We start from the raw sequence: 17,168 nt of genomic DNA, 5'->3' as shown, positions 1-17,168 counted from the left end.
TTTTTTTTTTGAGACGGAGTCTCGCTGTGCTCCCAGGCTGGAGTGCAGTGGCGCGATCTCGGCTCACTGCAAGCTCCGCCCCCCGGGTTCACGCCATTCTCCCGCCTCAGCCTCCCAAGTAGCTGGGACTACAGGCGCCGGCTACCGCGCCCGGCTAGTTTTTTGTATTTTTAGTAGAGACGGGGTTTCACCATGTTAGCCAGGATAGTCTCGATCTCCTGACCTTGTGATCCACCCGCCTCGGCCTCCCAAAGTGCTGGGATTACAGGCTTGAGCCACCGCGCCCGGCCTGAGGCTGATTCTTTAATCTCCACAACTGAGATAATTTTATAACCTTGCTGATCAGTTATGCCTTTTGAAGGATACATTTATTTTGTTGATTTGCTAATGCATTCAGTTAAATTTTACTCTGAACAGAGAATCATTTTTTGTCTTTAAAGTGACTTTGCCTCTTTCTGCTTCCTTCCCTCTTTCTTTGCTTCCCATTTTTATTTCTTCCTTTTTGTTTGTTTTACAGGTAATTCTCAGAGAGTCAACTTAATATCCTTTTTTTCCAAGTTACTGCATAGAGTGGGAGGTAGGGACATAGTTTGCAGTTACTGGTTCAGGTACTTCACAATTGTCCCCTAGTGTTTCTGCAGTACTCACTTCCAGTTTTCTTTTGATTTCATCTTGCTCATGCTTGTGATCTCAGAGCTTTGGAAGGCAGAGGTGGATGGATCACTTGAGGTCAGGAGTTTGAGACAAGTGTGACCAACATGGTGAAAAATTACCAAAAATTACAAAACTTAGCTGGGCATGGTAGAATGCACCTATAGTCCCAGCTACTCAGGAGACTGAGGCAGGAGAACTCCTTGAATATGGGAGGTGGACGTTGCAGTGAGCCAATATCTCACCACTGCACTCCAGCCTGGACGACAGAGTGAGACCCTGTCTCAAAAACAAACAAACAAACAAACAAACAGAAAAAAGAAAAGAAAAATAAAACCCTAAGAAACTGAATTTTAAAATATTTTATTTTAATTAATTAAATTTAAGTAGCCACCTGTGGCTAGTGGTTAACACATCGGACAGCACAGCCCTCTAACCATTGAAAATAGAGAGTTACTTCTGTGACAGGAAGTAAATCGTAAAGTTGGTTTACTAAAAATACAAAAATTAGTCGGGCGTGGCTGCACGCACCTGTAATCTCAGCCACTTGGGAGGCTGAGGCATTTTTTATGTTTGTTTATGTTTTATGCTTTATGTTTTTAGTAGAGACGGGGTTTCATCATATTGGCCAGGCTGGTCTTGAGCTCCTGACCTCAAGTGATCTGCGCACCTCAGCCTCCCAAAGTGCTGTGATTACAGGCATAAGCCACTGTGCTCGGCCTAGTTTGGGCTCTTTTGGCTGTAAGTAAGAGAAACCCACTATGGCTAGCTCAAGTCAAAAAAGAGGATTCATTTAAAGGTTGTAAGAGCATCCAAGGACAGAAACACAGTTCAGCCTCTGGGATGAACTGGAATCTAAGACTTGAAAATGCAAACATTTTTAACATGATCTTTCTCTATTTTACCATTTCTGGCTACTCCTTTTTGTATTTTTCTCTTTCCTTCCAGTTGCATGCAGCCTAAGTTAAAGCCTGAAAAAGCAGCTGGGCATGGCGGCATGCACCTACAGCCCGAGCTACTCAGGAAGCTGAAGTGGGAGGATGGCTTGAGTGCAGGACTTCAAGGCTGCAGTATGCTAGGATCACACCTACGAATAGCCACTGTATTCCAGCCTGGGCAAAATAGCTAGACCCTGTCTTATTTAAAAAAGAAAAGAAAGGAAAAAAAGCTGGAAAAAAACAAAAGGAAGAGCTGTGTGACATTATTCAGGGAGATGAGGTTAATAGTTTCTAGGCATCTGGTTTTCATCTTATTTACGGTACAGAAGTAGAAATAGGGACCTTGTAGATCCAGTACTGACTTGGCAGATAAGAGGAGAAAGTAGTCCAGAGGAGAAACCCTACTCAATGAGGGGAAGAAACTGTGCACTGGCAGTAACAGTAACACAAAACAAGTATGGAGGAGTAAAGTGTAAAGGGAAGAGGACAGGTAGGAAAATGATTAAAGTGCTGTGAAGAAGTTAAAGATCAGACCAGGCGCTGTGGCTCACGCTTGTAATCCCAGCACGCTGGGAGGCCGAATTGGGCAGATCACCTGAGGTCTGGAGTTCAAGATGAGCCTGGCCAACATGACGAAACCCCGTCTTTACTGAAAATACAAAAATTAGCAGGGCATGGTGGCACACGCCTGTAATCCCACCTACTTGGGAGGCTGAGGCAGGAGAATCGCTTGAATTGCTTCACATGGTGAAACCCCCTCTCTACAAAATACAGAAATTAGCCAGACGTGATGGTGTGCGCCTGTAGTCCCAGCTATTTGGGAGATAGCACCACTGCACTTCAAACTGGGCAACAGAGCCAGACTCCATCTCAAAAAAAAAAAGTTGAAGATCATAATTCTGAAAAATAGAAATTAAAGAAAAGCTACAGGAAAAAAAATGAGATCGAAAAGGAAATGGTTGAGATTCTTTCGTGAAACTGAAGGACCTCCTAGCATTTGACTTGCTGCTAAAAATAAACAACAAAAAAACTTTTAAACACATTTTTAAAAATCGAGGCTCAAGGAAGGAAGACTTTGGCAGAAGGACCATCAGAGACCATAACTGGTTTCTTTTCTTTGGAAAAGAGCAGAAGGTGTAAATGCAAACACAAGCCAGTGTTAGAAAGCTCAATTAACATTTGACTTTCTTCCCCCTCCTTCATAAAAATAAAAATAATTTATGTTGAATTTTTGCATCTTACCCTATCCTTTCTCATTTCCATCTTCTTTGTAATTAATATTAGTGAGTCATTATCAACAGATCAGTAAATGGAGACAAAAGAAAAGCATTTGCCTGAAACTATTTTCAGGTCACAAAACAGAACTGGCCTTCGAGTTTGTAACCTCTCCATTCTTGGTCTCTATTATCAGACAGCAATAACTACTGAAGAAGACATTCTAGACTACCTAGTACCAGTTAATTTGAATCTTCTATCTGCACTATTTAATGGAAGAAGATGAAACAATAGGTAGTCTCTACCCCCAATCATTTGAAATTCTCATGCGCAGGCAAGCACGCTCTCATGGTGGTCTTGCTCAACTCCTGCTGGTAGCCAAGAAGGTGAGGTGGGAGGTCATGCAAAATCCACCTAATAACTATTTGTTGACCAATCCTTAATTGACTTTTCAATTGGTCTGATGAAGACCAAGAGCCTGTGGAATTACAAAATTCATTACCTCGCAGTGCCTATTTTTTCTAAGGCCTGCATTTTCTGTGTCTGTGCAATTCTGTATTTGTAATAAAGAACCATTATCATTTCCTTTCAATGTCGTATGATACATACAATCAATTTTACTGATAAGTTCTGAAAATCCTTAAGTAGGCCTGCAAAAATGTGGCTTCCTGTGAGCCTCCCTATCTGCCTCAGATCTATGTATAAATGGACCCCGTTCAGTTTCACTTGCTTTCAAACACGTACCTTTGAGGTTTGGCAATTCAAGGGCAAAGTGATTTTAATTTGATGCATTTTGTACTTTGACCAATAAGGGAAAAATAAATGCCCTCAATTTTGATTGGTTCTAGTCATACTTGCCGGTCACTATTTGTCAAACCATTGCACAGAATATCACAGGCATGAAAGATCTCTCAAAAGCAGATTTCTGAGGAATGCAAATAAACAGAATAGAGAGGCGGATTAATGTGTTTGATTTCTCAAAAGTCTATTTACTGTCCAATTTATCTTGGTTTTTGGACATGCTAGCAAGTAATTATTCTTATGGCTGGTAAAATGACTACTAAACATTTATTAATAATTGCAGTTTCAGAATTTTTTTTTTTTTTTTTTTAATTAAGCAGTCATGTGGGTTTCTAAAAATTCTTCCTTCTGGCTAGACACAGGAGCCAGGTGCTGGGTTGACCTGGTGCGAAGTTTCAGGATTGTCCAGTCTTCACAGCAGATCTTCAGCCAGGCCTTCTGAATATTCTCACAGTTACAAAATCTATCCCCCCAGACTCGCAGATGCTGTTTTTCCCCCACTGGCTCTGCACAGAACATCATTATCTTTGCCAAGCTTCTGTCTCTATGGCAATAACAGATGGGAAGTGCTGTGGAATTATTCATGTTCAGGAAAGGAGGCAGTCAAGAAGGAAGAAAAGGGGGGCGGGGTGGAGAGGGGGCACGACCTGGGAGCTCGGCGGTGGGGGCCTAAGGAAGGGAACTTGGGTGGAGGTGCAGCGAGTGGTGGGGATTGAGAGGCTTGTGAGCCTTTCGGAGGCCTGTTGTGAGGAAATAATAATAAAAAAATATATACGAGCACAAGTATTTCCAGCCGGCCGACTCCAAATGTGGGCCCCCATAGGAATAACTCGAAGCAGTAAAACTAGAAGAAATTGGACGAAAATGGGGGAAAAAAAGGGACAAAGCTCGAGTCTCCTGAATTCTGTGCACTGCTACTCGGTGGACTATTTCAGTTCCTGATCTTGTGGTGGGGTGGAGAAAAGGGGATTTCTTGGTGTTTCGAAATGTGACGGAGCAGCTCTGCAGAGTTCAATATGCTAATCGGCTACCCTGGGAACCAGGAAGACCACCCTACACGCCTCAGAGGGTCACAGCCGGAAAGCTTTGAGTCCTATATTCCCAACCTCGTCTCGTCACTCTCCAAAAAAAAAAAAAAAAAAAAAAAAAAAGAGCCTCAGTAAACACTGTAAAAACCTGTAATTTTTAGCTCCCTTCTGGAACCGAGAGAGCAGCCTGGTGGGGTGGAGGCAGGAGGCTGGGGAGCAGGGATAGAAATGTTTGCTCTCGGTTTTGCCAGAACTTTGGCCACCCCTCCCGCCCGACCCGATGGCGGATGGAGGTCAGCCAGGGGAAGGCGTCTGGGTGGAGGCCGCTCGGGCGAGGCCAGGGCCGCCGGGGCGGGGCGGACCGCCGGCAGCTGGCTGGGCGGCCCTTGGGCAGGAGGCCCCGAGGGGGCGAGGGGCAGCCCAGGAGGGAGGTCCCGCGGGGGCGGGGAGCAGAGCCGGCCCCGGGGGCCCTGCAGGGCGGCCGCCGCCCTGCTGCCTCCGGGGCGGGGCGGCCCAGCTGCGGCCCAGCAGGGGGAGGGTCGCCCGTGCCTGACCTCGGGCGGCGGCGCTCTGCCGGGCAAGCACTGCCTCCGCCCTGCCGGCTGCTGGGGTCGCGCACAGTGCACGGCGTGGCTGCCCTGCCCCCTCTTCCCCGCTGCGCGGCGTCCGAGCGGCCAGGGCGCCCCCGGGTCTGGCCCATCACCACAGAGCGGCGGGTGGGGCGGGGGCGGGGGCGGGGGCGGGGGCGGGGCGGTGGCCCCAGACAGCCGGCTGGGCGACTAGAGGAAGGAAGGAGGGAGGGCGGCGGGGGGGGGGGGGGGGGGAGGGAACATCCTGTCTGCGCCGGGTGCACCGCAGACAGCGCCGCGCGCCAGCCGCCCAGACGGCGCGCGGGGCCAGAAGCGCCGGGCGCGCGCCTGGGGGGAGGGGCACGCGCGCGAGACGACTGGGCCGGGGGGTGCCCTGAGGAGCCACAATAGGCCAGACGGCGCGCGCGTCCCCGAGGGGGTCGGGAGCCGCGAAGTGGCGGCGGCGGCGACGCCGGCGGTCCCGCGCGCGCGGCGCCGCCGCTGGCTTCGTTCCCTTCCCCTCCCCCTCCCCGCCGCCCTCGCTCTCCCCCGGGCGGCCGGAGACGGCGGCGGCGTCTGCGGGAAGCCGTGTGTCTCCGCAGTGACGTGGGCGGGCCGAGGACTCGGTGACGTCAGAGGGCTGTGTGTAGCGATGTGTGTGGGGTTCGGAGCGGCGCCGGCACAGCCGAAGGGAGCGGGCGAGCGGCGACGGCGGCGGCGGGCACAGGTGCGGCTCCGGCTCACGGCTGGGACGCGGCGGAGGCGGCGGGAGGCCAGAGGCGCTCACCCTCCTGGGAGCCCGACGGTGGCGACAGGGGTGGTGAAGCTGGTGGAGCTTCCCCGGGCACCGAGGCCCGAGTAGGGGGTTTGGATGCGCGGGTCCCGGGGGGGTCGGGGCCAGAGGGGGTCGCTAGGCGCGTGTCCCACAGCTGATCACGCTTCGTTGGCCCCAGGCGGTGGGCGCGGGCAGGGCAGGGCGCTGCACTTGACGGGAGCCGCGGGGACCCCGGAGACCCGGACGCCCGTCACCGCCCCCCTCCCCCACTCCAGCAGCGCTCCGCGGGGATGCCCTGGTCTCGACCCGGTCCGTCAGCCCCCGGCGGCGCGGGGATCCGCTGTCGGCGCCTGAACTGCCCCAATGCCCTCTTCGTTCTGGCCCGGGGCTGGCAGGGGGAGGTGCAGCATTAGGGGCGCTGAGGTGACACCCGAGAACTTCCCAGGGAGAGGGCGCGCGGAAGGGGGGGGGATTTCCACAGTCCTTCCCGCGGCCCCCGCGGGGGGGCGGTGTTGGGAGGGCACTTGGGGTTATCCCAGGCTCGCGGGTGGGGGTGGGGGGACTCCTCCCTTTACTTCCCTCCGCCCCCTTGCACACCCACCCCCAGGCTTCCCGTGTCCCTTGTTCTCCCCCTCTTCGGGTTAGAGATAGGTGGGTGGCTTTGAGTGGGCGGAGGACTTCAGGGTTTTAGGGGCTCCCGCATTCTAGGGCATGCCTCTTGCCCTCTTCCTTGGCCTGTGTTGGCTGAGGTGTGTTCTCGTGGTGGACAAAAATCTGTACGATGGTTGGTGGCATTGGTCCTTAATCCTTTGGGTCTGTTTTAAGGTAAATTGCTGAGAGTTTGGGAAGTAAAAATTTCTATTTATTGGATTTATTTTGGGTTTTCTCTCAAGAAGGAAGTAGAAGAGTCTTTTCTTTTCCCCTCTTCCTCCATTTGCATTCTTTGTGAGGTTTGTCTGCCTTGTGCTTTTTGTCCCGGATTAGTCTTGTTCAAGGTTGGAGATTCCCAGGCGTGGAGTCTATAGCTTTTGGCTTCCATTAAGTAAAATCGCTAACCTTTTAAAGGGAGAGTTAATTTTTGTCTACAGTTATTTCAGAAAATTAGTGTACATAGACTAGCTGAATTAATTCACTTAAAATTGTAACTTGGTTACATATGGTAGATATGTTAACTCTTATCTGATTTTTTTGGATGACTGTTTTTTTTTTTTTTTTTTTAAATAGGAGATGAAGTAATGGATTTTTTTCCTCCCTTAAAATGGCATAACTGAGAAAGCCTCTGGTACTGATTGAGATGATCTGTTTAAGAGTCTTCATGTTCTGAACTCGAATGGCCTTTTGTGTTGTATTATTGCTTGCTTTCTCCAACTCCAAATTGCTTTCCTATTTAAATGAATGTTCTTCTAGTAAACTGGTGTTAGATTTAAAGAAATCACTCAAGCTTCACCTTTGGTAAAGTGAACTCAGTTTAAGATTAAGCAACTGGTTTCGGCCGGGTGCGGTGTCTCACACCTGTATTTCCCGCACTTTGGGAGACCCAGGTGGGAGGATCACCTGTGGTCAGGAGTTCGAGACCAGCCTGACCAATATGGTGAAACCCCGACTCAACTAAAAATACTAAAAAAGTAGCTGGGCGTCGTGGCTTGCGCCTGTAGTCCCAGCTACTCGGGAGGCTGAGACAGGAAAATTGCTTGAACCCGGGAGGCAGAGGTTGCAGTAAGCCGAGATCACTGCACTCCAGCCTGGGTGACACGGCGGGACTCCGTAAAAAAAAAAAAAAAAAAAAAAACCAACTGGTTTTAAACTGGCCCCGTTTGGCCTCTGAAGCAAATTCAAATGTAACTCTTCCCCCACCCCCTTCTCTTCTTCCAGATTAATTAAAAGAAGAATGAACTATAATCCTTGAAGATAACTGGGCAGTTTTTTAAGTCGGAGGCTCTTCTCACTGGTTTGAGGATTTACACACGTCTTCGGTTTTCCAGCACAGACCAGCAGACCATCATTTTTAGAGGAAATACTCCCTCTGCCCTCCTTTTCGGTTTCCTTGGTGGTAAAGATTAAATTTGGTTGCATCATTTTGAGTTGTGTTTGAGTCTAGATTTTATGGCCCAAGGAATGGCATAAACTTTTCATGTGTTTTGCTTAAAACAAACCAAACCATTGCATTGATCCTGGACATCTTTAATTGAGAAATTGGTAACTTTATTTTAATATGTATATCTGAAGAATTCAAGAAAACAAAGGCATTCTCAGAGGTGTGCCTCTTTATTGTTAGAGGCAAAACGAACAGTTATATAGGACTTGCAGTGAAATTATACCAGATTATATAAGGAGAACCAAAACTAAGTCGCAAAATTTATTAATTTAAGGGAATCTCTCTTTGAAAAGTTTCTTTGAGAGTAAGTTACTATAAGCATTTGTATACATTCATTTCCTCTTTTTCAAATAAGCAACTAAATAGAAATGCTAATCTCAGATTTAATTATTTAACAGAAGAGTGTAGGATGGAAAACCTCCGGACAAATTTCTCCTTGGTTCAGGGCTCAAATAAAAAACTGAATGGGATGGGAGATGATGGCAGCCCCCCAGCGAAAAAAATGGTAACAGACATTAATGCAAATGGAAAAATGATAAACAAGGTGCCAACAGTTAAGAAGGAACACTTGGATGACTATGGAGAAGCGCCAGTGGAAACTGATGGAGAGCATGTCAAGCGAACCTGTGCTTCTGTTCCTGAAACTTTACATTTAAATCCCAGTTTGAAACACACACTGGCACAATTCCATTTAAGTAGTCAGAGCTCGCTGGGTGGACCAGCAGCATTTTCTGCTCGGCATTCCCAAGAAAGCATGTCGCCTACTGTATTTCTGCCTCTTCCATCACCTCAGGTTCTTCCTGGCCCATTGCTCATCCCTTCCGATAGCTCCACAGAACTCACTCAGACTGTATTGGAAGGGGAATCTATTTCTTGTTTTCAAGTTGGAGGAGAAAAGAGACTCTGTTTGCCCCAAGTCTTAAATTCTGTTCTCCGAGAATTTACACTCCAGCAAATAAATACAGTGTGTGATGAATTGTACATATATTGTTCAAGGTGTACTTCAGACCAGCTTCATATCTTAAAGGTACTGGGCATACTTCCATTCAATGCCCCATCCTGTGGGCTGATTACATTAACTGATGCACAAAGATTATGTAATGCTTTATTGCGGCCACGAACTTTTCCTCAAAATGGTAGTGTGCTTCCTGCTAAAAACTCATTGGCCCAGTTAAAGGAAACTGGCAGTGCCTTTGAAGTGGAACATGAATGCCTGGGCAAATGTCAGGGTCTGTTTGCACCCCAGTTTTATGTTCAGCCTGATGCTCCATGTATTCAGTGTCTGGAGTGTTGTGGAATGTTTGCACCCCAGACGTTTGTGATGCATTCTCACAGATCACCTGACAAAAGAACTTGCCACTGGGGCTTTGAATCAGCTAAATGGCATTGCTATCTTCATGTGAACCAAAAATACTTAGGAACACCTGAAGAAAAGAAACTGAAGATAATTTTAGAAGAAATGAAGGAGAAGTTTAGCATGAGAAGTGGAAAGAGAAATCAATCCAAGGCAAGTTTTTTATATCAATTTTTAATAATGGTAATGGTTTACTTTGAAATGAAAATTCTATGTTTAGTGTGTAAACTTAACCTGTATGTTGAACATTGCTCATGCAACAACAACAAAATGCCGATCGATATTTTTGTATTGCAATTTTTAGGCCATAAAGTGCTTTCCAGTATGTTTTCTCATTTGACTTTCCAAACAGTGGAAAAGTAAGACTTGTGAGAGAAGTAAGACTATTCCTCCATTTTATAGATAAAGCAAATGAAGCTCAGAGAGATGAAATGACTTTCCCAAAATTATGTAGCTAGAGAGTGGAGGAGTTAGGGCTTTTTTTTTTTTTTTTGTACTTTTAGTAGAGACCGGGTTTCAACATGTTGGCCAGGCTGGTCTTGAACTCCTGACCTCGTGATCCACCCACCTTGACCTCCCAAAGGGCTGGGATTACAGCCTTGAGCCACCATGTCCCGCCAGGGCTTCTTTTTCTTATCCTCTTTTGCACACATCCTGCCTCTTGACCACTACGTCTGTTTTTCTAGGACTCAAGATAATTTGCACTTTGGTGTTATCTCCATTTGCAAATGGTACAATGACTAGTCAAAACAATTCCTGTGGGCTCGAAACAGCATTTTTCAGAGATGCACCTATGATTTCTGATGTTTCTATTCTTAGATATTTAGGCTTGCTCAATATTTGAAACGGAAAAGACATGTATCTGAAGAATTTGTGATTTGAGTAAGCAAGATTTTTTTTAAGAAAGGGATAACAAAAAAAAAAGACAGAATAAGGAAAAGTTTATTTTAAACTAATAAAGTATTAATATAAAAACCTGCCAGGCTCAGTGGCTCACACCTGTAATCCCAACACTTTGGGAGGCTGAGGTAGGTGGAGCACCTGAGGTCAGGAGTTTGAGACCAGCCTGGCCAACGTGGTGAAACCCTGTCTCTACTAAAAATACAAAAATTAGGCGGGTGTGGTGTCACACACTTGTAATCTCAGCTACTCAGGAGGCTGAGGCAGAGAATCGCTTGAACCCCGGAGGCGGAGGTTGTAGTGAGCCGAGATTGCCCCATTGCACTCCAGTATAGGCGACAAGAGGGAAACTCCATCAAAAAACAAAACAAAACAAACGAACAAAAAAACCTATCGGCAGGTGGGAGCAGTGACTCACAATCCCAGCACTTTGGGAGGCCGAGGCGGGCAGGGCACTCAGGTCAGGAGTTTGAGACCAGCCTGGACAACATGGTAAAACCCCATCTCTACTACAAATACAAAAATTAGCCAGGCGTGGTGGTGTGTGCCTGTAGTCCCAGCTACTTGGGAGGCTGAGCCAGGAGAATCTTGAACCTGGGAAGTGAAGGTTGCAGTGAGCTGAGATCACGCCACCACACTCTAGCCTGGGCATCAGAGTAAGACTCCGTTTCAGAAAAAAAAGAAAAAAGACACAAACAACCACCTATCAGCCAAGGTATCATAATTTTATTTTTCCCGCTGCATTATCTAGTAGGCTAAACTATTATCTTCATTCTGAGGTTTTGAATGCCTTGGTCCTAGGTAATGGACAAGATTTGGATTATTAAATATTCAATTTGTTGATTGGGTTATTTTATATTTTTTCTATTTGACTAAAATTGATGTATAATAACAATTCCTAACACTAAGTGTTTAAAACGTGGCAAGCATTGTTCTTGAGCAGTTTTACATATATAATTTTATTTAATTCTTAACAAGAGGTTGGCTATGTTTCATTTAGGAACTTTGAATTTTTCCACTATTAGTTTTGATTCCTTGAAATATCTTTGCCCTTTTCTATTTTACAGAAGAAATGAATAAAGCATATTAAATGACTGACTGAAGGTTTATTCACAGCAAAGTTAGAACTTGGACTTAGTCCTTAAGACTTGGGATCCTGTGCTTTATTCTGGTGCCTTTAAGGTTTGGAGGGAAATTTAGTTAACAGTGTAGTTTAAGACATTGGTTTAACCTAATGAAGATAATCATTTTACACTCATTTACGGTAGTTTGCTGCGTGCTGCTTCCAGAAGACCAGCACTTTGAAGTTTCTTGCCAGTGTCTGCTAGATAAGTTTAAATTCTTCAGGTGCAGTTATTAACTGATTTTTTTTTTTTTTTTTTGAGACCAAGTTTCACTCTTGTTGCCCAGGCTAGGGTGCAGTGGCGCGATCTCAGCTCACTGCAACCTCTGCCTCCTGGATTCAAGGGATTCTCCTGCCTCAGCTTCCTGAGTTGCTGGGATTACAGGCACCCGCCACCACGCCCTTTAATTTTTGTTATTTTTAGCAGAGACTGGTTTCGCCATGTTAGCCTGGCTGGTCTCAAACTCCTGACCTCAGGTGATCCACCCGCCTCAGCCTCCCAAAGTGCTGGGATTACAGGCGTGAGCCACCGCGCCCAGTCTATTAACTAATTTTAAATCAGGATTGACTTCAAGCCAGTGCTCAGTGTAGAACTTGCTTATAGTTGGACTTGTCCCGTGCTGAGGTTTGTGCTCAGAGGTTATATTTCAAAATGTGGAATGCCCCTTTTGATATTTGTGATATCTTGCCCCCTAGCTAATTAGGTGCTGTACTCTTTTTTTTTTTTTGTAGAGACAAGTGTTGCTCTGTCGCCCAGGCTGGAGTGCAGTGGCGTGATCTCAGCTCACTGCAACCTCTGCCTCCTGGGTTCAAGCAGTTCTCCTGCCTCAGTCTCCCAAGTAGCAAGAATACAGGCACACACCACCACACCCAGCTAATTTCTTTTGTATTTTAGTAGAGAAGGGGTTTCACCATGTTGCTCAGGCAATGCGCCTGCCTCTGCCTCCCAAAATGCTAGGATTACAGGCATGAGCCACCATGCCCGGCGGTGCTGTACTCTTACATGTCTATTGGAGGCCACATTATTTGCCAGATATTGTTGCTCCAGTCTTTTTTTTGTTTTTGAGAAGGAGTTTTGCTCTTATTTCCCAGGGTGGAATACAATGTCGCAATCTCGGTTCACTGTAACCTCCACCTCCCAAATTCAAGTGATTCTCCTGCCGCAGCCTCCCGAGTAGTCAGGAGTACAGGTGCCCGCCACCGTGCCTAGCTATTTTTTTGAATTTTTAGTAGAGATGGCATTTTACCATGTTGGCTAGGCTGGTCTTGAATTCCTAACCTGAGGTGATCCGCCTGCCTCAGCCTCCCAGTTGCTGGGATTACAGGCATGAGCCATGGCGCCTGACCCGTGCCGGTCTTTATTACTCTGACATAAGTATTTCGGATAAACTACTTTTCCTAATATTCTTGTTCTGTGTTTATGTGAAAAACATCTGAGAACCATGTTAAAGGTTAAAAAAAAAAAAAAAAAAGGTGATGGATGAATTTACTTAACTGAAACAATGTGCTAAGGTTTAGTTAACACTGAAACCATCTTTCTTCTGGGATGTAATCCCTTTTTGTTCCAGAATTCACTAATTTGAATACATTTTTGATTTTAGGAAGGTGTGAGATTTTTTTCTGATCTTTTTGCTGTGTTATACTTTGCATTAGTATTTGAATTAATGTTCGTGGTTTTTTCTTTTTTTTTCTTTTTTTTTTTTGAGACAGAGTCTGGCTCTGTTGCCCAGGCTGGAGTGCAGTAGCATGAACTCGCTCACTGCAAGCTCTGCCTCCTGGGTTCACGCTATTCTCCTGCCTCAGCCTCCCGCGTAGCTGAGACTACAGGCGCCCACCACCATGCCCACTAATTTTTGTGCTTTTAGTAGAGACGGGGTTTCACTGTGTTATCCAGGGTGGTCTCAATCTCCTGACCTCGTGATCCGCCCGCCTCGGCCTCCCAAAGTGCTGGGATTACAGGCATGAGCCACTGCACCCGGCTGTGGTGTATTTTGATATTGCTTGTAATTTTATGTGAATTTGAGAAATTTAAAGGAATTTAAGAAAATTTCAAACACCCAGTACTTTAAGAAAGATTTTTTTTTTTGGTTCATGTTTAATATGTACTTGAGTGGTGGTTTTATTCTGCTTACCACTTCACGTTTTAAAAATGTACTCAGAACATTGTGAAGTACAGTTATTTTTTAGGGTCTGTGAGGAAGATGAATGACAATATTTCCCCCTCTTAGATGGGTCACATGCTCCTGGTTATATAACCAGAATCAGGAGTTGAATACACATCTTCTAACTTGAAGTTTAGTAAGTTTTCACTATTTGCCCCGAAGCACATGTTAGTAGCAGAAAGTGAATTTTGAGAAACATTAACTTTTCTTATCAGTTTACCTTAGTACAGGTTGAGCATCCCAAATCCAAAATCTGAAATGCTCTAAAGGCCAAAACTTTTTGAATGCTGACATGGCACTCACAGGAAATGCTCATTGGAGTATTTCAGATTTTGATTTTTGGATTTGGGATGCTCAACTGCCATATCGTGCAGATATTCCAGAATCTGAAAAAATCAGAAATTCAAAATACTTTTGGTCCCAAGCATTTCTGATAAGGGATATTCAACCTGTATGATAATTCTCAAACTCTGTTTTAACCTGCATATAAATTTAAATACTAAGGTATTTAACTGAGAATGAGATAGTGCTTGACTGAGGAACAGTTTTATTTTCTTCTGTGAGTCATTGAGTTGGTTGCCAAACAAGCCAAACTGACCCAGGGGGAGCTCATTTTAAAAAGTCAAACTAGGCTTTTTTTTTTGTTTTTGAGATGGAGTTTCGCTCTTGTCGCCCAGGCTGGAGTGCAATGGCGCGATCTCAGCTGACTGCAACCTCCGCCTCCTGGATTCAAGCGATTCTCCTGCCTCAGCCTCCCAAGTAGCTGCGATTATTTTATTTTTAGTTGAGACGGGGTTTCAGATCTTGAACTCCTGACCTCAGATGATCCACCTGCCTCGGCCTCCCAAAGTGCTGGGATTACAGGCATGAGCCATTGTGCCTGGCCTTTTTTTTTTTTTTTTTTTTTAGAGACTGTGCTAAATATATTAACGTGTTATGTAAAGGACCTGATGTTTAGTGTGAATACTAACATGATTTGACATGCTTGTATAGTTTATGTAATCAAAGTATTGCTTTTGAATTAAAAAAAAGTCCTGAAACTCAATAGACAGTTGTTTGAAATGAAACAACTTAATTATTTTAAAATTATATGTAATATGTTAATACATTTTAATATATGTTAATAAATTGTAATATCTTATAATTAAATTATAAATAATGTGAAATGAGACAACTTAATTAAATATAGCTAATAACTCTTTCTTACTCAAGTCACCATAAGAAATATACTTGATTTTAGGCCAGGCGTGGTGGCTCACGCCTGTAATCCCAGCACTTTGGAGGCTGAGGTGGGTGGATCACCTGAGGTCAGGAGTTCAAGACCAGCTTGGCCAACATGGCGAAACCCTGTCTCTACTGAAAATATAAAAATTAGCAGGGCATGGTGGCACACACCTGTCAGCTACTTGGGAGGCTGAGGCAAGAGAATCGCTTGAACCCAGGAGGTGGAGGTTGCAGTGAGTTGAGTTCATACCATTGCCCTTCAGCCTGGGTGACTGAGTGAAACTCTGTCTCAAAAAAAAAAAAATGTGTATACATATATATATTCACACACACACACACACACACACACACTCAGTCTCCCTAGTAGCTGGGATTACAGGTGCCTGCCACCATGCCCACCTAATTTTTTGTATTTTTAGTAGAGATGGGGATTTCGCTATGTTGGCCAGGCTGGTCTCAAACTCCTGATCTCAGGCAGTCCACCTGCCTCAGCCTCCCGAAGTGCTGGGATTACAGGTGTGAGCCACCACGCCCAGCTAAAATTTAAACGTTTAACATTTAGACTGGACTACTCTTAGGTAAGTAAAATATTTTAGTTTTTAATATACTTGGGGGGGAAAAACTCTATAGATTACCTGTGATACAAATAGATGATCTAAAGATAGCAACTTAAAATTTTTTTTTCCCTGAAAGCATATTAGCCATTTCAGAGGTTAATTTTGCATTTTCGTTTCGCTTCTTCGTTTCTGTAGAGATCATTGGAGTAATAATAGTAAAAAATATTTTTCCCCTTTTGCAAGCTTTTAATTATACTTGTGTTATGCAGTGTATTTGTCAGTATACACCTAAATGAGATAAGGAACAGTAGAATGGACAACTACAAAGAGTTGGGTTGGGATAGAATGTGATCCAGTAATCATTGTGGTGGATTTGATGGTGATTTGCTACCCCAGTGATATAGATAACATTTTGCGATTAGCAAAATTTTTGATCAAGTGGAGATAAGGTGAGAGTCAAATGAAGTATTTGTGCTCATATGAGGGACCAGTATGAATACTTTTGTCTAACTTTCTAAAATTAGTAACTCTTCCCACTAGTTTAGAGAGTATTTTTTCTATTTTTTTTGGAACTGAATTCAAAGCCTGGCATGTCAAAGGCACTGAATTAAATTTTTTTTTTTTAACTGAATAGATTTTTGAAAAATAACAAACACTAAACTGTATTTTAGAATATTTAGATTTTCTTTTAAAGATGGCTTAACCTTTAAACCTATACAATTTGCACATAAACTGTTACTATAACTCATCAAACAAGAGAATGAGCATTTTGGAAGTTAAGAGCCTTTACTGCAGAAATGTAGGGTGGTATTTCAAACTGCTATTGAAATATTATGTATTTGAGGAGTCCTCCTTTCCTCAAACATTTTCTTATCTAGAATTATATTTCTGAGACAAATAAGATAACTGAGTATTGGGTTCAAATGTATCTCATTTATAGTTTTTTTGTACACAGTAATTATACTAGTTGGATATTTGTTAGCTTACTAAAATGAAGTGTGCAAGAAGAAAGTGTGAAACAGTTTTTTTTTAATAATAGAAGCATTTTCTGAATTATTTCATTATTTTAGATTTGTGACCCAAAAAGGCACATTGATTGGAGATAGTGCCCATTGCAATTATTTGGTTGATACCACATTGGGATTTTGAATGATGGAGACCAACACAGACCTGCTTAGATAGGATAAGGGTTTGTTTAGTGCCTTTCTCGGCTTTTATAAAATGACTTTTATAATAACTTCAGAGTAATCAAGTTTTTGGAGCTCATTCTGTTAATAACAGGATATGTGGCCCCTCCCTATCCCTGACTTTTTTTTTTTTTTTGAAATCTCTAGAGTGGCTTTGCAAATAGTGCCCCCTGTGGTTTAGGAAATAGAGTCTATATTTATTTTTATTATTAAAAAATAGAATTGTTAGCATATAATTTTTAAAAGTTAGAAATTTATTCTTTTTGTTTGAGAAATGGGAAAAAACTTAGAAACTTTAAAGAAGAAAAACAAAAAAGAGATTGCCATGTTTTCACAGTAGGCCTGGATCATCATAGTCAACCAGTAGTTTTCTCATAGCTGTGCATATGTTATCATTTATGCCACTGGGAAACCAAAGAAGTAATCAAGAATTGGGCTAATGTTTTTTTTTTGATACGGAGTTTTGCTCTTATAGCTCAGGCTGGAGTGCAGTGGCGCAATCTTGGCTCACTGCAACCTCTGCCTCCTGGGTTCAAGCGATTCTCATGCCTCAGCCTCCCCAGTAGCTGGAATTACAGGCATGTGCCAT

General features: G+C 44.2%; 1 protein-coding gene across 4 annotated transcripts in view; it reads left to right on the top strand.

Moving 5' to 3' along the window:
- Positions 1 to 5,826: 5,826 nt before the first annotated feature.
- The window catches only part of SKIL (SKI like proto-oncogene), a 37,481-nt gene continuing 26,139 nt past the window's right edge, over positions 5,827 to 17,168 (top strand). For 2 of the 4 annotated variants that reach the window (XM_025377073.1, XM_025377071.1), the window contains exon 1: positions 6,967 to 9,579. In XM_025377073.1, the coding sequence (XP_025232858.1) occupies positions 8,482 to 9,579 (1,098 nt within the window). In that variant the 5' untranslated portion in view covers positions 6,967 to 8,481. Of the gene's footprint in view, positions 5,930 to 6,966; positions 9,580 to 17,168 lie in introns of those variants that run through there. The other 2 variants (XM_025377072.1, XM_025377070.1) reach the window with 2 other exon arrangements.

The sequence above is a fragment of the Theropithecus gelada genome, chromosome 2 (assembly GCF_003255815.1).
Source record: "Theropithecus gelada isolate Dixy chromosome 2, Tgel_1.0, whole genome shotgun sequence".
Taxonomy (NCBI): Eukaryota; Metazoa; Chordata; class Mammalia; order Primates; family Cercopithecidae; genus Theropithecus; species Theropithecus gelada.
The sequence above is the reverse complement of the archived record's forward strand: the minus strand, read 5'-3'. Positions and strand labels throughout refer to the sequence as shown.